Here is a 23,226-nt window from a genome sequence, read left to right as displayed (position 1 = left end):
ATGAAAGAGAGAGAGAGAGAGAGAGAGAGAGCGCGAGCTCCCATCTGCTGGATCACTCTCAAAATGCCTGCAACAGCCAGGATTGAGCCAGGAGCCAGAAATTCCTTGACGGACAGGATTCAAAAATCATCAGAATCACGAGCAAAGCCAACAAAGCACGGACAGTTTCACGGTTCTTTTTCAGACCCTTGCTAGCGCCCAGCTGACTGCAGTGGTCCCTGGGTGTGTGGGCCAGCAGAAGGTCACACAGAGAGCAAGGGCAGCCTGGCGTCCCCTTGGCCACACGCATCAACTAATCAATAATCAAGTATGCTCGCTAGAACCCGTGTTCTTTGCTTATTATGCAGTAGTCTTCAATTTTCAATGTGATTGATAACCACACATAAATCTGTATTGCTTTAAACCTGATTCGACACATGTGCCGACCCTGTGAGAAATCATACAACCTGTGACCGCAGTCGGCTTTGCGGGACAGCCAACTCAGACCACAGACTGGTTGTTTTTGGGTGCAAGTTCTAAGTGCAACCAGCTAATAACTATTCACTTTGTTCAACAAGATGCTGAATTTTTCAGCTAACACACTGAGCACTCCCCTTCTTGTATAACACTGGAAACACTTGCACAAACATACGTAAATGCATATCAGAATGTAAGCTGCAACCTTTTTTTTTTTTTTTTGCAAGAGTGGAAACAAAACAAAACAAAAATTCAACACATCCAAATGATCACTGGCGAGGAATGAACCAGCAACATATTTCTATTCCTACAATGGACGGATAGTATCAAAGGATGGGTGCTCATTTTAATGATTAAATTTTATGAAAAGCGGGGCCGGCACTGTGGCGTAATGGGTAAAGCCGCCGCCTGCAGTGCCAGCATCCCAAATGGGTGCCGGTTCGAGACCTAGCTGCTCCATTTCTGATCCAGCTCTCTGCTGTGGCCTGGGAAAGTAGTGGAAGACGGCTCAAGTCCTTGGGCCCCTATACCTGCGTGGGAGTCCTGGAAGAAGCTCCTGGCTTCGGATCGGCACAGCTCCGGCCGTTGTGACCAATTGGGGAGTGAATCAGTGGATGGAAGACCTCTCTCTCTGTGTGTCTCTCCCGCTCTCTGCCTCTCCTTCTCTCTGTGTGTAACTCTTGACTTTCAAATAAATAAATAAATCTTTAAAAAAATTTTATGAAAAGCATAACGTGCATCAGATGATGAACTGGTCATCTTTCTTTGGATAAGTCTTTCATTAGCGATGTCTTTTGCAAATATTTTCACCCAGTGGTTTGACTTAAAGACTTCTTTGTAAATTTGCAGGTCTTTTGAGATCTAAAAAAAGTACCCAAAATATTATTGAGCGTCTTATAAATTACTCAGAAACTAAGGAACGGTAGCTACACTTTTTCAAATTTTGATTCCATGGATCTTTGCTGTTTTCAAATCTGGCATTCTTTTCCAGTTGTTTGATGACTTAATCTTTCACCCCACCCCACCCCTTTTGTTTTTTAATAGTTTTCCTCACAGCTTTCTAGAAAAAGTTCCATAACTCAACTAACCGCTTTTCAGGGCTGGCTTTGTGGCACAGCAGGTTAAACTGCTGCCTGTGACACCGGCATCCTGTCACGGTGCTGCCCCAAGTCCCAGCTGCTCCACTTCTGATCCAGGTTGCTCTAATGGGCCTGGGAAGGCAGAAGAAGATGGTCCCAGCGCTTGGGCTCCTGTCACCTGTGTGAAGACCAGAATGGAGTTCTGGGCTCCTGGCTTTGGCCGGGCCCAGCCTCCAGCCATTGCAGTCATTTGCTGGTGGACCAGCAGATGGAAGAACTCTCTCTCCCCATCTCACCCTCTCTCTCTGCCACTCTGCCTTCCAAATAAACAAATAATTCTAAAAATAAATAAATACATAAAATAAAACAACTCTCCTTTACCATTTCTCCTTATAAAAATGGTTGTCTTATTTTCTGCAAGAATCCAAGTCATTTTACTAACTCAGAATCTATTAAAAATCCTTTAAAATTTTTTGTTGTGTATTTAATTTTTATTTTGGGCAATATCTACACTTTTTGTATTGTTGCAAGAAAATGACTTACCAAATTCTCTATGTATTTGCTGAAAATAGTTTTTAAAATAGTCCACTTCGGGCCAGCGCACAGGTTAATTCTCCGCCTGCAGTGCCGGCATCCTATATGGGAGCCGGTTCTACTCCCGGTTCTGTCCGGGTTGCTCCTCTTCCAGTCCAGCTCTCTGCTGTGGCCTGGGAAGGCAGTGGAGGATGGCCCAAGTGCTTGGGCCCTGCACCCACGTGGGAGACCGGGAGGCAGCACCTGGCTCCTGGCTTCAGATCCGCGCAGCTCCGGCCATTGCGGCCATTTGGGGAGTGAACCAATGGAAGGAAGACCTTTCTCTCTCTCTCTCTCTCTTTCTCACTGTCTGTAACTGCCTGTCAAGTAAATAAATAAAATCTAAAAAAAAAAAAAAAAAAAAAAAAAAAAGATCGTTCACTTCATTACTTTAAAAACGCATTCTCCACAGCAGACACTTTGTTCTGTTCTGCTGAAGCATACTACAGTTGCCACTCATCCTGAAATTTGTGGCACAGCTTCTCCCGGTTTCTCTTATTGTACTGTTCTGGTTATATAACTAGCTTTGCGATTCCTCGTAATTTTTTTTTCTTTTTTTTTTCTTTTTTTTTTTTTAGTTTTTTAATCCTCATAATTTAGTAGTATGCTTTTAATTAACATTTCAGAATTTTTCCCATGTTGACTTTTAATTATGAAAATTAAATAATCCAAAAATATTATCTTAATTATCAAATAAGTATTAAATTCCAAATAGAACTTGTTAAGTAGTTAAATAAAAATGAGAGTGATCAGTATTTCCATTTAATCATCGACTATATTTATGCTGTAACTCTCAATGGCTGAACAAAATGCTTTCTAATTTATATATATATAAATTTAACAAATATATGTAATATAAATTTATATATTTATATATATTTAATATGTATGTTAAATATATCCCATATGGGATGCTGACGCTTCAGGCCAAGGCGTTAACCTGCTGAGCCACAGTACCAGCCCCAGTTTCTCACAAAATTAAACATTCTTTTATTATACAGTCCAGCACTCACGCTCCTTGACATTTACTCAAAGAAGCTACAACTTACGTCCATAGAAAACCCTGCATATGTATGTTTATAGCAGCTTTATTTATAATTGCCAAAACTCAGAAGCAACCATTCAGTAGGTGAATGACTAAATAAACAATGATACATCTAGATAATGGAATATTATTTGGTGCTAAAAAAGAATGAGCTACAGAGTCATGAAAAGACATGAAGAAAAAAAAAAGTTAAGTGCTTTGCCGTGTGTCTCCAACTCTACGGCATTCTGGCAAAAGCTAAACCAGGGAGACATTAAAAGATGAGTGGTCACTAGGGGCCATGGGAGGCAGGAACGAATGGGTAGGGCATGGAGGATTTTTGAGGGAGTGGAGCTATTTGGTATGATACTATGATGATGGACACATGTCAGTGTACTTTTGTCAAAATCCACAGGCTGTCCCACATGAAGAGTAAACCTTCATGTCGACTACGGACATGATGATAAGGTAGCAATGTGGGTCCCGCTGGAACACGCGCCACTGCGGTGCTGGACAGCTGTGGAGGGGAGGGCTGTGTACACATAGGGACCAAGTGTGTACGGAAACTCTCCAAACCTTCTACTCAGTTTTGCTGTGAACCTAAAACTGCTCTTCAAATAGAGCTCATTATTTTTAAAGGTCAATCTTGTGAACAACTTTTTTTTTTTTTTTTAAGTTTTATACCTGTCAAAGAAAAATTTCACCTGGATAGGAACATAGCTTTTTGTTTGTTTTCCACAATGCAATGGATGGTGTTTCAGCTGTTTTAGGTCAAGAATCTTTCTTTATTTGAAAATAAGAGCTATTTCCCTTATTTCACTACAGTGTTTGATGCACACTGAACAAAATGGGCTGTTTTCTTAAGCCAACTTTGTGAGATGTGTCATGCAAACAGTGCTTAAAAATCCTTCAGTTGTTCATGCACAGTAGGAATCATCACTAATCTGTGGAACTGCTGACCAAAAAACGGCTTTAAGTAAACTTGTGTTCTTTATTAATGCCTACTGATTGAATTGTGAGGGAGTTTTACAAAGATTTACTGTTGGGGCTGATGCTGTGGTGTAGCGGGTAAAGCCACCGCCTGCAGTGCCGGCATCCCAAATGGGTGCCGGTTCGAGACCCAGCTGCTTCACTTCTAATCCAATTCTCTGTTATGGCCTGGGAAAGCAGTGGAAGATAGGCTAAGTCCTTGGGCCCCTGCACCCGCATAGTTGACCCAGAAGAAGCTCCTGGCTCCTGGTTTTAGATCAGCACAGCTCCAGCCATTGTGGTCATCTGGGGGTGAACCAGCGGATGGAAACATCCCTTTCTCTCTCTCTCTCTGCATCTCCTTCTCTCTGTGTAACTCTGACTTTCAAATAAATAAATAAATCTTAAAAAGAAAAGACTATTGCTGGAGCCAGAACTGTGGCATGGTTGGCTAAGCCTCTGCCTGAAGTGCCAGCAGAGGGCACCGATTCATGCTCCCAGCTGCTCCTCTTCCCATCCAGCTCTCTGCTATGGCCTGGGAAAGCAGTGGAAGATGGCCCAAGTGCTTGGGTCCCTGCACCTGTGTGGGAGACCTGGAAGAAGCTCCTGGCTTCATATCAGCTCAGGTCTGGCCATTTCGGTCATTTGGGGAGTGAACCAGAGGATGGAAGACACCCGGCTCTCTGTAACTCTGCCTTTTAATTTTCAGACCTTCTGGAGCCTCTGCAGGCTCAGCCTCGGTGCCTCCCACCTTCACGTGCAACCTTTGTGCAGCACCATCCCAGGTGCATCCAGCTCGTGGCCCTCCCTGCCTTTGTCATCCTTGCATCATCCCTGCATTTCTTCCATCAGGAAGCAGAAGTGTGGAGTCATGGACGAGGACGTCTCCCAGTGGTCACTGCCTCAGGTCCCCTGACGCAGTCCCCAGTGCTGCTCCCACACCCAGCCGCAGCATTCTCCACTCTCACCTCCTCAGCCTGGCCCCGCCCCCTTCCAGAGTTCCCCTCTGAAGGCAGCCAGCGCTGTGGGAGCAGGACAGGCACGGGAGGACGCAGGGAAGAAGGAAGACGGGACAGCACTGGATCAGCAGTCTTAAATGGCTGCACCCATTCTGTGACTCAGGAAGTTTCTTTCAAAAACCCACACTGAAGAAAACAGGAGGTATAGACCTACTTACACAGTGACGTCCATTGGCACCTTAGTTATAATCGCAAGAAACGAACTGAATATTTGTGGGGATAATTATGAGATCGCCACAGTGATTTAAAACCACGTATTAGGGGTGGACATGGGCACAGCTTCCCATATTGAGGGTCCTGGGTTTGCTTCCTATCCAGCTTCCTGCTAATGCTCACCCCTGAAGGCAGCAGCTGATAGTACAAGTACTCGGGTCCCTGCCACCCACTGTGGTAGACCTGGAGTAGTTCCAGGCTCCCAAACTTGGCCTGGTCCAGCTCCAGCTGTTGCAGGATGAAAGATCTCTCTGCCCTCTCTCTCTCTCTCTCTCTCTCTCCCTCCCCCCCGCCTTTCAAATGGACAAATAACAAAATTTTAAACATAAAACAAATAGGTAAATAAGACCACATATTAAAATACTCTGAAATGCTGTGGGGAAAACTCACACAGAAAAAAAAAATGCAAGACCAGACATATTCGATTACATGAGGAAGGTGATTTAGCAACACAGGATGTGTTTTCCCTAGTACTCAGAGTATATACTGTATTTCCCAGCATTTCACAAAAAGTGTATGTTAAATGAATGATTAAGTAGTTATTTCTTTATCTGAGGGAGGGGGCACCAGGAACGGTCTCTCTTCTTTTACTGTCCGGCTAGTTATGTAACAGACGTTGTCTGCCGGGGACAAGGCTTTCCAGACTGGACACGTGAGAAGCTTGATGAGGCGGGAGGAGGCGCCTCTGCCACACTCCCTGGGATTCTGGATGCATTTTCCTCAGAATTTGAAGACAAAATTCTCAAGTTCATGAACTGCTTCACCGAGGTGGACAAAGAGGGCATTAGCAAGAAGCTGGGTCGGAAGTGGAGCAATCAGGACTCCAACCTGCATTCCGACGTGGGGTGCCTGTGTCACAAGTGGTGGCTCCACCCTTTGCACTGCCACGTGGGCCCCTACATCTGATTCTGCTACTCTCATTCATGGTGTCTCCAGATGTTTGCTTCCAACACAGTGGCTACAGCTATGGATAGCTATTTACATCTTAACTAAAATTTAGTAAAATTAGATACTCACTGTTGTAGGCAGGCAGCTGGGATAAAATGGATTAGATTTGTGAGCTGGAGGGCCACGCCTTCACCACGCCCCTGTGTGATCTCATGCCCCTACCTCACCACACCTGTACGCCCACCTGCCAATCAGGCTACATAACCACTCCCTTTGGGAAGTGGATAAAAGGCCTGGAACACGGTGGGCCCTGCCTTCTTTCCCTTGTTTTGGCCATTATTGCCCTTTGTGGCCCTTGCTGCCCGTGCCTTCTGGGCGTGTGGCCTTCGAGCCACCCGCTCCCTGTGCTCTCTGCCTTCCCTTCGCTCCTGGTGCTAAGCTGCTTGTAGCTGCCCATAACCAAACGCTTGCTGCACGTGGCTCCCTGCCTGCTTTCTGCTCGGTATGGATCTAGACTTTCCTTCTCCCTTAGATAGAGCCTCATTCTCCTATGCATTTCTCTTGCTGAATAAAATCCTGAAAATTTACCATGCTGTCTAGTTTATTTGAGCCAGTTTTCAGAATCCTCTGAATTTGTGGCAAGAGCCCACACAGCTTATTAATTTCGAAATTATTAATAAGCAGATCAACTTCACAATTCCTTGTCCTACTTGGCACATGTCAGTTCCTCAGCGGCCTCCTTGGCCCTCGGTGCCGTGAGCTAATGCACTCTAAATGGAACATGCAGGGGAGGTACCTTGTTCACTGCAACCACACTCCGTAATCCGGGTCCAATACGAGCCACCAGTTGTAGACATTCTGTCGCTCCCCCTCTTCGTGGAGGAACGACACAGGACCCTGCGCTGTTCTTTCGTCTGCTCGGCCCTCCCCGGGTTTGCTGCTGGTTCTTCCCGGGTTGGCTACTGTCCCTTCCACCTCCGTGGAAGGGCGGTTCCCCCTGGCCACATTCCCCACTTCCGCAGGGGAGTGGCGCACCGCCGGCCGGCTCTCTCGGGGGCTGCACAGGCGTTCCTTCAGATGTTCCCCTTAGATGTTCCTGGTGCATGCCGTCTCTCTCCTCCTTTATAGTCCTCCTCCGCCAATCCCAACTCGGCTGCCCACACGCCGAGTACGCTGCTCTCCAATCAGGAGCAAGTCCTACAGTTTATTGGTTGAACTGGAGGCAGCTGTGCGGAAGCTGTTTACTTCTCTCCCAGCGCCATATTGTGGGAGAGCAGATGCATAGAATAAGTCTTAATTCCAGTAACTCAGTCCAGTCCGGGCTGCTCCCCACACATTCGGATTTACAAAGTGTGAGTTTCTATGCTGACACACTGTATTTTACAAAGAAATAGTACAAGTGACCTGACATTTACCTAAAAAACTTTGGTGCATTTAAAAACACGTTTTCGTGTGTGTTTTTACAAAAGAGAAAGAACATATTTTAGTTGTGCATTCAATACATGAGGGCGGAGGGTGCATGGGGGCCAGAGGAGAAGAACCGGAAGCCACCAGATCAAAGCCTCTTCTTCATACTTCTGACTTTGCTGAGAGTGAAGCAGGAAGTTGCCCCGGGAGTCAGCAATCGACTGTAAAACCAACTCTTGCGTCCTACTTGTTGGTCTTGTGATGAAAGAAGCAAACACTTAAAAACAAAAGGCAGTAAAAAGAATCAACATTGAAGATGACACAAAATACCACAAAGCTTTAGCAGAAAAGGACTAGAAATGATTCACTGGCTGTACATGTTCCATTACAACAGAAACATATAAAACTGCGTGTTGTTCTCCATCCTATAGTTCTAATGCAGGTCTCATGAAAATATTGAGGTTGGTGTTTATGGAGTTTTAGGAGACAACTTCAAAGCAAGTGAAAGATTTTTCTGGAAGAATTAATGGATGGGCCAGTGTGCTCGAATGCATGCAAGGGTTCTGCAGGTACAAGTGAAGGAAGGCATGTCTTTCCAGGCTCCAAAACCTACACAGTTTGCCTCCTCCTCAGTCTGTGCTTAGACCAGTCACCCTGGCGTGGTACACTGGGGAGCAGACATCTGCTGCCACACTGTGCTGCACTGCACTGCCATCCACACGGAACACGCATGTGTGACTCAGGAGCATGGGGGCAGTAATGCCAGCCAGTGGTTGAGCAGGAAGGGGAGTTACGGAACTTCCAGAGTCCCATGGAAGCCCTAATGGGATGGAGGCCACGGCCACAGCCACAGCGACAGCCCAGGCTATCTCCTCCTCCTGACAACCCGCGGGCTCAGAGGCCTGTGGAGACAGCAGTTCTTCTGATATTGGCGCTCGCCAGTTCAGTCCAAAACTTTACCCTTGATACATCTCCCCAAGACCATAGAGATCTAGATCTCTCTATGTGACTCCTTTCCACCGTCACTGGGATTTCTGAAGAGGCAGGAAGGGACCCTCACCTGAAATGGCTCCTGGAGTGCTTGATTTAAGTCAAGCACTGTCAGTGTGAGTTTGTAGAGATAATGGGTGAGGAGGCACTCTTCTTCACGGGGGACTGAGAAGGGTGCATTTCAACAAGCCGATGGAACTCCGCGCTCAGTGAGCTCAGCCAAAGTGCCAGCCCCAGGAGGCAGGGAGGCGGTTTTCACTCCTGTGTCAGGACATGCGGGTTGCTAGGACCCGCCCCTCCCCCCGGCTTCTCCCCAGATGGGGCCTCCAGAGTTTCACCTGGGCACAAGCACCTCCTCTCCTCTACACAGGGGCCTCCAGATCAACCCTCTTGGGCCCTGGGGTCTCCCTTTGCACCCAGGCCTGGACAGAGTCTGCAGGTGCTCTCCAGAATGGTGTTCTGTGAGCTCTCTCCCGCATGAGGGACTCTGCCTTGGGGCTCAGAGGTGAGACTGTGCCCCAGCACCCAGCTCCCTGCCATGACCTCCACACTTAAACTGCCACACCCTTGGGCCAACCTCCGCAGCCCTGCCACTCATTCCCTCACTGGTCATCATAGAACTTTCTCCTCTAGTTCGTGGTGTTCTCCCCATTCTTAGCCTCAGACTGGATGGACTCTGAGTTTGCAGGAGGAATCTGCCCTGCGTATTGCCCCTCTGATGCCTGGAAGCATCTGCAGGAAGATCACTGCAGTGGCTGTGGGAAATGCAGGGTCTTGGGTCTCACTGCCAGGTTCAGAAGCACTGAGGTCCCAGGTAAAGCCCGTGCATCTGGGCTTTGATGGGCAGCTCCCGCGGCCGTTTTGCACACTGAAGCTAAGAGCTGTTCGGCGTGGGTGAGCTGCCCTACTGCAGTGCCTGGGATTCAGCATTATCCGGAATCAGCTCCCACCGGCAGCGCCTTTTCCTCTGCAGACTCAGCTTCACCCCTGCACTCCCCTGCTCATCACACCCTGTAGTCTGGCCTCCTCCGGCCCCAACCCCTTTGTTCCTCGTTCCGAGTCTTGTCCTCTCCTCAGTTCCTGGCCTGTTGCTTGATCCCCCAGTTAGTCTGATGATTCTCTTAGTTTATGCAGTCATTGTCATCACCATCTCCTAACCTTCTCCCCTTCTGGCTCTCGTATTGTACCAATTCAACAAAACCTTAAAATTGGCTCAGTCCTACCCTACCCACTACTTCTGCTCCCTGGTTTCTGGATTCTGTCAGAGAAAAGTCTTGCAGCATCATACACGTGCAAGGGTTCTTCAAAAAGTTTGTGGAAAATGGACTTAAAAGATGAAGTTTATTTTGGTGTAACAAAAACTTGACACCCATGCATGTGAGAAGTCTTCAAAAAGTTTATGAATGGCCAGCGCTGTGGTGCAGCGGGTTAATACCCTGGCCTGAAGTACCAGCAACTCACAGGGGCACCAGTTCTAGTCCCGGCTGCTCCTCTTCCAATCCAGTTCTTTGCTATGGCCTGGGAAAGCAGTGGAAGATGGTCCATGTCCTTGGGCCCCTGCACCCACGTGGGAGACCCGGAAGAAACTCCTGGCTCCTGGCTTCGGATCAGTGCAGCACCAGCCATTGTGGCCATCTGGGGAGTGAACCATCGGATAGAAGACTTCTCTGTCTCTCCCTCTCTTTTGTGTTTCTATTTTATTCTTATTTTTAAGATTTCCTTATTTATTTGTGTTTGAAAGGCAGAGTTACTTAAAGAGAGGGAGAGACAGAGAATCGTCCATCTGTTGGTTCACTCCCCAAATGCTGCAACAGCTGTGCTGGGCCAGGCTGAAGCCAGGAGGAAGGAGCTTCTTCTGTGTCTCCTCCCCGGATACAGGGGCTGAAGCACTTGGCCCATCCTCTGCTGCTCTCCCAGGTTCACTATTAGGGAGCAGGACTGGAAATGGAGCAGCTGGGTCTCTTCAGAGGCCAGCATCACAGGCAGCAGCTTTACCTGCTACTCCACGTCAGCCCCTCTATTTTCTTCTTCATTTTAAAAATCTTCATTAAAGAAGCCAATGTATTATCTAATTAGTAGTATTTCCCTCTAAGGACCACCGGGACTTCTTTTTCTTTCTATAATTTGTTTGCATCCCAACCAATTTCTAAGGTAATCCTTAATACATCCTTCCTTACAGTTTCAAAGGTTTCTTTTATTAATTTCTAAAATTCTTCAGTTAAATGTTTGCTCTTTCTTGCTCCGCAGACTGAGCACTCAGGAATACAGAATCTCCCGGGCGAGCGCTCCAGACTCTGCCAGTGGCGGGGCGGCCTCCCTTTCTGAGCGAGACCACACTTGGGTCAGACAGGACTGCACTACTCCAGGAGTTAGAGCTTCTGAGATCCAGACTGTGCCTTCATTGGTCCTGCACGACTGTGGGGTTCCTCCCTTACCAGTGGGCCCTAAGCCCCAGAACTGAGTCAGCATGCTGAAATTACGAGGACTGACCACGTAAGACTGGGGTTCCCCGTGTGGGAACAAAAGGTAAATCTCGTCTGCCTACCCATTTTAGGTTGTTCATCTGGAACCCCAAAAACTAAACAAAAGGCAGAATGACAAGACACATGCAAGCAGAAGTTTATTAACACGAGCATCACACACTCATGAGAGCACTCCAGGGAGAGTGACAGAGCTGGTGGTTAGAACTCTTGGCTTTTCTTGCATCTTAACAGAACAAGACGTTTCTTTCTACAGAAGCAACAAAGCTAAGGAGAAGGGCTGGTTTCCAGGTGGCAAACATAGGAAAACCAATGGTCAATAAAGGCACGTTTTAACAAAGTTGGTTACATGGATTTCTCTGGTGTTGTCTGCAGGATAGGAGGCTACAGTGTTTTCTCTTGTCCTCTGTATGTTTGTGTGTGAGGGGGTGGAGGCAGCAGGTGCTTGGGCAGTGGTCTGACTCTCCCTATGTCTTCCGTGTGGACAGAGGGGTTGGCCCACGCATGCCTGACATCCAGAACAACTCCCACTGCCTCTCCTTTAATGCAGAGACAGAGGACCTCACAAACATCAGCGAACATCAATTTTTATATCAACTCTGAATGATAACTATCTAGCAAATTTGTGACTAGTTTTGGTCATCAATAACACTGTTTACGTATTGGCTGATATTAATGAGGTCTTGTCCTTAGCCCACTGAGGTATAATAATTTAGGTGTGGTGGGCATTTACTTTTCAGAATAGAGTTGTAGACAGTCAAGGTCTCTCTACATCACATCTGAATCACAACAAAGACAGCCCACAATCACTCCAGCAACAACTATTCCCTGAGATCTAAGACATCAGAGGGCTGGCTCCAGCAGTCTGGCAAAGACCAACCTCCTGCTCTCTTCCGGTACTGAGTTTCCCACCAAAGTCCATTTTTGCTGGTAATCCGCCTTCCATCTGAAGCATATAATTTCAAGCCATTTGGAACTTGCCCCCATCACTGCCTGCCTCTTTCCCCAGGGAGACTCAGGGGGTCCGGCAGCCTGCAGGAAGGACAGCTCTGAGGATCACTGACCAGGCACACTGTGGGAGGAGCCGCTGCTATTTTGTTTTTTTTTCCTGCTCTTTTATGTGGTGGGCAGACACTCCCGGCCTCCTTTCATGCCCCTGCTCTCAGGAGTTACAATGGTGTCAACCAAGCTGGAAGACTCCCTAACTCTGGGGACACCCTGCTCAAGGACCCCGGAGCAGTCACAGCCCTGGGCTCACTGCAGAGGGACTGGCAGGGAGGACAGTGCGACCCTCACTGTTGACCTGATCTTCGTGACAGCCTGAAAGTCTCCAGAGCCGGCAGTTCAGGGCAGATGTAGCAGTGTCCACTAAAAGCCATCACAGTTCTAGGTACTGGGGGAACAGCAGGGAATAGGAGAGACCAAATTTCTGCCCTCACGGGACTTGAAGTCTCCTCTCTGTGCTGGTGAAGCCAACAAGGAGACCCTGCGCCTGTCCTACTCACCTGGGGGAGGCAGGAACAAAGGAGAACAGTGATACACCTGGAAATAGGGTCGCAGAGTATCAGAGAAGGAGGCCTTTGGGAAGGTGAAGAGGTGAGCACCTGTACTCATATTGTAAAAAGATACAACTCCGGCCTCAAAGTCCAGAAAAACTCCCACCACCAGGGGCTGCTGACTGAGATAGAGAGGAGTCTGGGGGAAGGTGAGCGCAACATAGCCTCTCTTCCTGCACAGCCTGATGGCCCAGAAGCCAGACTGCGGCTTCTGCTTTACGCCGAACCCCCTCTGCACACTTTCCACACAAACTCCCAAATCCCACCCCGTCCCTTCTCCAACATCCACTTCAAAGAAATGCTTTCCTGAATCGAAGCTCTCACAGCCCAGGACACAGGGTAAGGCACTGAATCTCCTGGGAGACGCGGCGAGATTCTCCTGGGGCCACCCCCGGGTCACCTGCCTCCGGTCTTCAGACAGGGTCAGTTCAGGATGGGCTGTAACTGGATCCAGAGTCACGTCGACTGCAGAAAGACAACCACAACAAAAGAAACCCCAAACGTCGCTTTGGGTTTCTCTGTGGCTCTTCTAACTTAAAGGGGATGCTCAGCTACTCGTTTTTTACCAGGTAACCAGCATGCAGCACCCACGTGAAGCATCGAGCACACTGACGAGGGACAGCATCACAGCTGCACCTGGCCTACGGCAGTGCGCCTGCTCGGGACAGGGGCTGAGCGCGTTTACTGTTTGGGTCCCTTCCACCCCCAGCACGTAAGGATGTTTGAGTGCACGCACCTCGATAGCTCCTTAACATCTTCTTCACATCAAAGTAAAGCTCAGAAACGTTGCACGTCGTAAGAACCTCCAAGGAGAAGACCTCTGGCGCTTCCAGCTTCACAGCCCAGCTCCTAGAGGAAGCAGGGCCAGAGATACCTGGAGGGGTGCGTTCCCTGTAGCCGCACACGTCCTCCCCGCACCCCTCCCGCAACCCTAGAGGACTTACCTGTCCAGCGTGCCCTTCACATCCTGTAAAGACACAAAAGCAAACGGTGAGTGTGTCACCATCTCCAGGTGTCAGGGTTTGGCACGCGGTGCTGTCCTCCATTCATGCTCACTCCAAAGAAGCACGGTGACCCCAGCCTTAGATGTGGACAGATGCTCCAGGGAATGGTTCCTGCCCTGGCCTCCAGGACATGCAGTGTGACAGGATGCTTATCACCCTCAGCATCTCCTGCTGTCCCGGATGAAACCCGTGGGAAGCAGCTGTGTCGACAACAGCATCAGCATGCGGGCCACCTGGGGAAAGGGCCACACGCTTTGCCCTGGCTCCCCCTGGCAAGATGTGCACCAAGGTGGCGGCTGTAGGTGTCTCGTGGTGGTGGAGCAGCCATGCTACGCTCTCAACCTTACAGTGGAACAACCATCCCGTTAGTGGGGACAGAACTAACAGCTCCAGCTGTTTACCTTAACCGGGAGGATCCTTGGAGGTGTCAGAAGGCCCCAGCACAGCTCTGGAGCAAGAGCTCCACCAGAGAGTAAGGAAAGGTTATCACTCACTGGCCCCTGGAGGAGTCTTTGGGAGAGAATCTGAGAATCAGGGTTCTGTGCACACAGGACCAGGGGCAAACGGTGGTAAAATTATCCCAAGGTCCACCTGGCCACTCCGTGCACTCAGAGGAAGGAGGCTTTTCTAATTAACTTAAAGAGGTCCTGTGAATGAATGAGTCCGTCCTGCTGAGACGGATACACACCCCCGCATTAGTGTGCCACTGCTGAGCGAAGGCAGGCACCCACGCCAGCCCCCCACCTGCACCTCCCCCAGCCTCACCTGCAGCACTTGCTGGGCCTGGCTTTGACACTTTTCCTCCAGCCCCTGGATTTGGCTCCTGAGTTCCTGGCTCTGCTTCTCCAGACTGGCCTGACCATCCTGCAGCCTCTTCAAAACCTGCTTCTCCTCTTTCTCCAGCCTCCAGAGGTAAGAATTCTCCTCTTTTTGTAGAAAGCTCTGGAGAGTCTCAAAATCACAGCGGATTTTTTGTCTCTGAGTCTCTATCTTCTCCTGGAGTTAAGAAAGTATGGTCAGGAGCCAACACTGTGTCTCAGCAGGTTAAGCCGTTGCTTGTGACACCCGCATCCCACGTATATCAAGGTGCTAGACCCAGTCCCAATGTCCTTGTGTCCAATCCAGCTGCCCATTAATGCACCCAGTAGATGATGGCCCAAGTACTTAGGCCCCTGCCACCTACGTGGGAGACCTAGATGGAGTTCCTGGCTCCTGGCATCAATCTGGCCCAGCCCCAGCTGTTGTAGGCATTTGGGAAATGAACCAGTAAGTGGATAGACTTCTCTTTCTCTCTGTCTCTCCTTCTCTATCACTCTGCCCTTCAAGGGAAGGAAGGAAGGGAGGAAAGGAAGGAGGGAGGGAGAGAGGGAGGGAGGGAAGGATGGAGGGTATAGTCAAAAGTGGAAAAGACCACATATCCAACCTTGAATGATAGGACAAACAAAATGTAGTTTATAGATACAATGGAATATTATTCAGCCTTAACGAATGAAAATGTGAAACATGATACAACATGGATGAGCCTTGAAAATATTCTTGCTATGTGAAACGAGCTAGAAAAAAAAAAAAGGGATAAATATTCTAAGATTTCATTTACAAAAGGGAACTTCAAAAAGTTCATGGAAAATAGAATTAAAAGAAAAGTTTGTTTTGTTGCAAAATATTTTTAAAATCCATGCATAGTTTTTTCTATAATTCATATTTTCCATGAACTTTTTGAAGACCACTCGGGAGGTACCTAGAATAGTTCAATTCACAGAGAGAAGATATACTTATCAAATCGTGGTTACCACATCCTGGGAGAAAGGGAGACTGGGAGTTAGTAATCACTGGATACAACGGTGCCGTCTAGAAAATGGAAAAAGTGGAAATGGATGGCGGTGGTGCTGCTTCACCACGTAAAATACTTAACACCACCTAAGTGTAACACTCAGGAATATCAAAATGGTAAGTTTTATGGTATGTTTATTTTACCACAAAAAGAAAAAGAGGGGCAGGTGTTGCGGTGCAATGGGTTAGGCTACCGCCTAAGATGCTGGCATCCCAGAGCACAGGTTCAAGTCCTTGCAGCTCCACTTCTGATCCAATCCCCTGCCAATTCACGGGGCAGGCAGTAGAAGATGGCTCAAATGCTTAGGCCTCTGCTTCTCACATGGGAGACCCAGATGGAGTTCCAAGCTCCTGGCTTTGGCCTGGCCCAGCCCTAGCCATCGCAGTCATTTGGGGAGCAAACCAGCCAATGGAAGCTCCCCCTCTCTGCCTCTATCTTTCTCTATAACTCTGCCTTTCAAATAAATAAAAACATATTTTTAAAAACCAACCAAACAAAAAAACTTAAAAACAACAAAAAAAGAAATTGAAAATGTCTGATCAGCAAATGTGGCATTATTCTCCCATGAGTCACTCATGCTGGAAGAATGCTCCCAGCTTCCTGCTGCAGAGTCATTGCTGGCAGGCAGGCACACATGTGGGAGAGGTTGTCTGCATTCTCTGTAGTTGCCTGATTAATTTCCTTCTTCAGCCAAGACACAGGAGACAGGCGGGGCTGGAGGTGCTGGATAATTTAATCATGGAACCAGGACTAAGTTCAAACATGTTATCAGTTACAAGGATAAAAACAAGGTTTCATTTGAGATAGAAGAAGGTATCTCTGGGCCTGAGGACATTTCCTGAAGCCAAAGCTTATAAGCAACTCCAGAGTTGGGATATTATTATGATTAACAGAGAAGTATTCACGTAGCAGGCCAGGGTTGTGTGTGAGACTGACAGAAACCAAATGACATATTTTACAAGACTTAGCTTTCATTTGAGGATCTATAGAATTGCAATTTCCATCAGCACTTTCTAAATCCCAGTAGTGTTTTGATGACTTGATATTGTAATAGGAGGATCTTTGATTTAGGATGAAGGGGAATTTTTATACAGGAAACAGGTACAGTGTTTATCCTTGTACCAAATGGGGTTTCCATATATGTTAGTTATCATTGTGGTCTTCACCACTGCCCAAGATCCCAGAAATAAAGGAAATAAAGGGTAAATAAGGAAGAAAGGGTGTCCTCTGGGGGCTCAGGTTCCACAACCACTCACAGATCACCGTAGAGGCTGGGTAGGACCTTGAAAGCGGCCAAATGGCTCACTGGCCTGTGAGATTTGACTGCAAACTGGTAGCTTCCATAAATTTATATAAAGGAATGTGTGTTCAAAAATGTAGGGGCTGGTCAGCCCTGGAAATAACCTGAGAGACCCCATAGTTTGCAGTTGCAAATGCGTAAGTTCTGGAAGCATTATTATGCTCCTTGTAAGTCCAATAGGCCTCCTTTCGCAGCTTCATGAGCTTGACTGATAGGAACCTCAACCTGGAGTGAGCCTGTTTGCTGAGTGCTTCTGCACCCCTAAGGCTGGCAGCCAGACCCTGAACGAGGGGAAACATGCCCCAGCAGTGGGGTTGGGGACTGCAGAGCAGGAAGGTCATTTGAAGTATTTAAAATCGGAAACCCAGGTAAGGCCGGCAGCGGGGAGCTGCTTCGCTGACTGAGCATCAGGAATCCCCTCAACCACTGTGGATGCCTGAAAGGACTGTTGGTAAAGCTCAGGGATGTGGACAGTGGGGTATACACAGAATGGGTTCTTTGGGTTTCATCTATCTCGTCTGGTTTAATGAGAATGGACCAGCATTACCCTTTGCCCCAATCTTCTCTTCTGCCTAAACTTCAGAATAGAAAACAGCGTAATATCAAAGACCTCAGATTTGTACCTTCCATTCAGTTATTTGCATTGTTATGACCTTCTTCTGATCCATGCACTCCTCTTCGAGTTGCCTCAGTTGCGTCACAGCTTTCTGGAGCTTTTCCTGAAGGGAACACCGAGTGAGTCAAATCTGTTCAGCTCAGCTCTGTCTGAGGCACTAATGGGAACCCCTGCCTCCAAGATGTGTTAGAGTACAGTATGTATGTATCAAGCTCTTATGCTTGGCCAGGGCATGTGTTGATGCATAGCAGTAACATACTGATCTCCTTAGCAACCTGAACAGTTGGTAAGATTTTACCATCATTTCTATGCTGCAAAAATGCGGCTCAGGAAAGGGTTAGGAGACTTGCCCAAGGGGCTATCACTGGCTGCCTTGAGAACTGTGATTTCACCCTCATCTCTTGACCCAGAGCCTGAGCTATAATCCACCACTCATCTTGTCAGGAAAAAGCTGCAAACAGAACAAGACAGCAATCACCTAAAATATTTTATAAAATAACATGCTAAGCCGCAGATTAACAATACGAGTACGTGGCGTACACGAACTTTGTAGGGAAGAGTGGAACAAGTAAGATCCCAGATGAAGTTCTCAGAGACAGTTCATGAGGAGGGCAGCTCAGGCATCTTCTGAAAAAATGGTATCATGAAGCCAGTTTTTAAAAACTCAGCAATCATGGGGCCAGTGCTGTGGCATGGTGGGTAAAGCCGCCAGCTGCGGTGCTGGGCATGCCATGTGGGTCCCGCTGCTCCACTTCCTACCTGGCTCTCTGCTATGGCCTAGGAAAGCAGTGGAAGATGGCTCCCTGCACCCGTGTGGGTGACTGGGAAGAAGCTCCTGGCTTCTGGCTTCCGATCGGTCCAGTTCCGAAGATTGCAGCCATCTGGGTAGTGAACCAGAAGATGGGAGACCTCGCTCTCTCCCTCTCCCTCTGCCTCTGCCTCTCTGTAACTCTTTCAAATAAATAAATAAATATTTTTTTTAAAAAAACCTCAGCATTCATGTCAAGCTTTGAGGTTATTTTTCAAAATATCTTCTTATAGTTTCACTAAAAGTAATTTGAAGCTGACCTAAATTGCTAAGTGTGGTCAATTAAAAAAAAAAAAAAAAAAAAACTCTGTCTTGAGTAAACTCAGTAAGTATAGCCCTTAATTCTTGACTGTATACAAAGTGCTCCATGTAATTATTTCAGCAAAAGACATGTATTGCCTTTACTATATATATTATATTTATTATATATTTGTTATTTATTATATTTATATAATTTATTACTTATATAGTTATTATATATTATTTATATATATGTATATGTTATATATATGCCAAGAGTTGTTCTAAGCTTCACATAATTTAATGTCTTTAAAGCTTATAACAAGTCCCTAGCTATGTGCGTTAGGGACACAGGAACTGCTATTATTCCCATTTACAGATGAGGAAAAACAAGGCATAAAGATAGTAAATAACTTGTCCAAATTTGGCCATCTAGTGAACCAGAGATCTAAGATTTTAACTTAAACCCTGTGGTTTCCAAGCCCGTTAACATGTACCTTGTACAGCTCCCTTCTTACTACAGGCTGGTTAACCCTAATGCAAAATACTTGGGGCCAGAGTGTTTCGAATTACAGAATTTTTCAGATTTTGGAATATTAGCATATACATAATGAGAAGTCTTGGTGAGGGGACTCATGTCTAAACATTAAATTCATTCATTTTTTTTTTCTTTAAATGAAAGAATTGTAGTTTCTCAGAGGAAGACATGTTATGGTATTGTTTTTTTTAAAAGTTCTATTTATTTTATTTGAAAGGCAGAGTTACAGAGAGGCAGAGGCAGAGAGAGAGAGAGGTCGTCCATCCACTGGTTCACTCCCCAAATGGCTGCAACGGCCAGAGAGCTGATCGGAAATGAAACAGCAGGGACTCGAACCAGTGCCCATATGGGATGCCCGCACTGCGGGCATCGACTTATCCACTACTCCACTTCCAATCCAGCTCTCTGCTATGGCCTGGGAAAGCAATAGAAGATGGCCCAAGTCCTCGGACCCCTGCACCCACGTGGGAGACCTGGCAGAAGTTCCTGGCTTCAGATCAGCACAGCTCCGGCCATTACAACCATTTGGGGAATGAATCAACGGATGCAAAACTCTCCTCTACCTCTCCCTCTCTCTCTCTCTGCCTCTGCTTCTCTGGGATTCTGCCTTTCAAATAAATAAATAAATCTTTAAAAAAACTGGGCTAGAACCTGGGCAGTCACACAGACACTTCTGCTGGTTTCTTCACTAACTGACAGCAAGAGGTGGTGGGCTCTTGTATTTTCAGGCCCTACCAAGAAAATTTTGCACACTGTGGCTTCTCAAATTATGTACACAATGTGAGGCAAGAAATTATGCAGAGGTTTAGCCTGAGGACACACGTTCTAGAGCAAGGGGGAGTCCCTGTAACACGTGTCCGGGGGCACAGGGGTCTGAACATACTGAAAGGCAGAATGGGGGGTCTGCACTCAACTCGGCAAATGCCCACTATAAACTAATTTTCACAAGAATGGCATGATGGAAGCTGGATTTGAGGGTCCTCATCCTAGACGCAGGCTGAACAGTCTCGCGGGGTTGAGGAACAACAGCTTGAGAGCCCGGCCCACTGACTCACCCTGTACTTCGGGCACACATCTTCCACCAAAGCTGTGGTGTGCCCCTGGTGCTGGGATGTCCGCTCACAGCGCCAGCAGATGAGCTGGCCCTCGTCTTCACAGAAGAGCTGCAGCTGCTCCCCGTGTTCTTTGCATGACATCCCCTGCTCCATCTCCTTGATGGCTTCAATGAGGTTTCCCAGCTGCTTGTTGGGCCGGAGGCTCTCCTGGGAACACGGGGCCCGACACTGGGGGCAGGGGAACGTGTTCTGCAACACCTGTGACTGCCTTAGGTTGTTCAGGAAATCCACAATGCACTGGCCGCAGTAGCTGTGTCCACAGGCGACACTCGTCGGGTCGCTCATCAAGTTCAGGCAGATAGAGCAGGTGGCTTCCTCCCTCATCCTCTTGGTGCTGGGTGCCGAGGTCATGGCTTTTCACTTGAGAAGATTCAATATTAGATCTAGAGGTGGAGAAAACACAGCTTGAGTTCTCCCCAGTAATGAAAATCCACCCCAGTGGAGCATCTGCGTAAGGAGCTAGCTTGCTCAGTCTCCCCGGATCTTAAGTCTTCTCTATAGAAAGAGGAAATGTTGTGGAACACAATTAGGCTGGGCCTGTTGGATACACCAGAGGTGAGAACCAACGCATGAAGCCAGTACAGCTTATTATTAGAGTGGCCAGCTGGATCAGTGGTCCCAAATATATTCCTCCTCTCTCCCCTCTTCCAAGTTAACTGCAGGGCCTATTAAAGGAAAATAAAAGAGGAGCTAAGGAAGATGGTTAAGCAGGTTTCTGGGGGGTTGACTGGAGACTGCTTTGCCATGAAATCAGGCAGAAACAAATTTCTCTCTTTTCTGGGATCTCTAGTTTCGTATCTTCTTGTAGCTTGGCTTTTGTTGATGAAAAGCTAAAGAGGAGGGAAATGACTTCTTTTTTTTTTTTTTTTTTTTTTTTTTAAATTGCAAACATACAGTTGGCCTTAAGGTTAGAAAGAGAAACAGGAAGTATAATGTCACAGAAAAGGGCTGGAATTTAAAAGTTGCTTAATAGCCACATTTAATACGGCAGCCACTGTCATGTGGTCACTGAAACTTAACTGAATGAAAATCAAACAAATTTTAAAGTTCAGCTTCTCAGCTGCCAACAAGAAGCCCTACATAGAACAGCACTGAGAAACTTCACTCGGGCCAAGTGCTGAGAGACAGAAGCAAGGCAGGAAACAAACTGCAGCAAGAGAGCTCAGAGGGCCAGTGAGACGGTGGCCAGTGAGACCCTGTCCAAACTAATGAGCACCAAGAATAATCAGAACCCGAATTATCTCCGCCTACCAGGTAGCAACACTCAGGTAACCCGGACCGTCCATAAAGGACTCCATCGGAACAGCCCAACTTGACCGCCCCTCAGCCCAGGCCCCAGGAAAGCTCGAGAGGCCAGGCTAAGGAGGTGGCATCCAGAAGAGGAACGTAACCAGGGCAACACCAGGAACCCGAAGAACTGGTTTCCTTTTGCCATAACCCCTCTCTGCGCACTTCTGAAGCCAGTAAGGCAAGAGGGCAGCAGAGGGTTTGGCCCAGTAGCTGCCCGGACCGCAGCACCCCGGAGGGTCTCTCCTGCATGCTGGGACCTGACTCTGACTCCCAGAACCTCAGGGGGCCGGAGCAGGAGAGTCTGAGGACCCCCAGGGTGCAGGGAGGCCTCTGTGGGACCCTGGGGTCCACCAAGCGAGGCCCTGGCCCCAGAAGCAGCGGTGGCAGGGTGACAGTCGCCAATGACGCGCCAGTCCCCTGGCCTCGGAGCCCCGAGGCTCCCCGCCCCCACCCTGGGAGCCTGTCTGGGACGGAGGTTAAGGGGACCACCCTCGGGAGGGGGTATGGGCATGGACCTTGCCTTGCAGACAGAGGGCAGTGCCTGGAACTGAAGCCAAGAATTCGGCTGCAGCCGCGGGGCGACGCCGGTCTCCTTTAAGCCAGGCCCGCGGGCACCCCGACTTCCTTCGGAGGCCTCAGGTTCCTTCCTCGCATGCTTTAGCCGCCAGGGCCCTCTCGGCGGGGCGCCCCGGGCTCCCTGGAGGACGCCCCCTCTTTCTAACGCTCCCGGGGAGGAGAGGAGAGGGGAGGGGCCCCCCCGCGCCTCACGCACCTGAAACCCTGGCGCCCTCGGAAGGCTGCTGTGCGGTCGGACGACGCCGAAAGCCGACGAGGGCCGAGCGCGGGAAGGGCGCGGCCGCAGCGCCGCCCCCGCCCCCGCCGCCCGTCCCTGCCCTCCGCGGCCTTGCCCCGCGCCGGAGGCCGCACCCGCACGTGCCCCGCCAGCGCGGGACGGAGCCCGGAGCCCGGAGCAGAAGCCGACGCCCCGACGGCGGGGGAGGCGCGCGCGCTGAGGGGAACCCCGCGTGGGGCGGGGCGGGGCCTGTGAGAGCGCGGGCGGGGACGGCGGGGCGCGGGCCCGGGCCTCAGGGAGGGGACACCGAGGGACAAAGTGCCATCCTTTACAGCAGCGACAGGAAGGGACAAATCAGTGAGCCCGGAGCTGCCCTGTGAGCCCCGCGCGGCGTGCTGTGAGCAGGAAGCTGAGCCAAGGGTGGAGACCCTTCCGCCCTGGGCACCCTCCTCCTCTTGGCATCCCTGAGCCCTTCCTGGCCGGTGTTATTATTTTTGCTATTTGTAGGTCAAGTATTGTTTTAGAACTCCTCCGGTATGTGGAAGGGGAGGTGGGAACGCAGCAGGGCACCTCTGTCCTGTCTGAGCCACATAGTCCTGGTCACTAGTCACTGTCCCTGTGCCCCTGCAGGCCTCAGATTTGTGTGTGTGTGTGTGATAGAGACAGAGACAGGCACGTAGAAAGAAGTCTTCCATCCGCTGGTTCACTCCCCAAACGCCTACAACAGTCAGGGCTGTGTTAGGCCAAAGCCAGGCACCTGGAATGCCATTCAGATCTCCCATGGGGATGGCAGGGACCCAAGTACTTGAGCCCTGGCTGCTGCCTTTAGGGTACGCATCAGCAAGAAGCTGGACTCCACAGCAGAAACTGAGACTCTGCCCCAGGCACTCTGAAATGGGAAGTGGCCTGGCTGCTTGCCAGGCATCGGCACTGAGATGCGGCCTCTCCTAGCTTCCAACAGGAGGGGCATTCTGTGGCACGCCTCCTGCCTGGTGCTGTTACGGAAAGCTCGCTCCCTGTCCCTGGTGCCAATCAAA

The 23,226-nt window shown here is 48.8% G+C and overlaps 1 protein-coding gene across 4 annotated transcripts; it reads right to left on the bottom strand.

Moving 5' to 3' along the window:
* Window positions 1-11,213: 11,213 nt before the first annotated feature.
* TRIM38 (tripartite motif containing 38) lies at window positions 11,214-22,305 on the bottom strand. Of its 4 annotated transcripts, none has more exons than XR_016234769.1 (7): window positions 22,169-22,305; window positions 20,047-20,489; window positions 17,413-17,508; window positions 14,424-14,654; window positions 13,599-13,891; window positions 13,391-13,503; window positions 11,214-13,119 (listed from the first exon to the last, which is right to left on the bottom strand). XR_016234769.1 is itself a non-coding variant. In XM_002714220.6 (7 exons), the coding sequence occupies exons 2-7, from the start codon at window positions 20,455-20,457 to the stop codon at window positions 12,596-12,598; spliced, it is 1,398 nt and encodes a 465-aa protein (XP_002714266.1). In that variant the 5' UTR covers window positions 20,458-20,489; window positions 22,169-22,305; the 3' UTR covers window positions 11,214-12,595. The 4 variants fall into 4 exon arrangements, 3 of the variants coding, with proteins under 3 accessions (XP_002714266.1, XP_089190508.1, XP_069930946.1); XM_002714220.6 differs by having other exon boundaries at window positions 13,599-13,621; XM_089334382.1 differs by having other exon boundaries at window positions 13,599-13,621; window positions 21,917-22,208.
* Window positions 22,306-23,226: the final 921 nt, after the last annotated feature.

The sequence above is a fragment of the Oryctolagus cuniculus genome, chromosome 5 (genome assembly GCF_051225735.1).
Source record: "Oryctolagus cuniculus isolate XC-2025 breed Fujian yellow rabbit chromosome 5, ASM5122573v1, whole genome shotgun sequence".
NCBI classification, from domain to species: Eukaryota; Metazoa; Chordata; class Mammalia; order Lagomorpha; family Leporidae; genus Oryctolagus; species Oryctolagus cuniculus.
The sequence above is the reverse complement of the archived record's forward strand: the minus strand, read 5'-3'. Positions and strand labels throughout refer to the sequence as shown.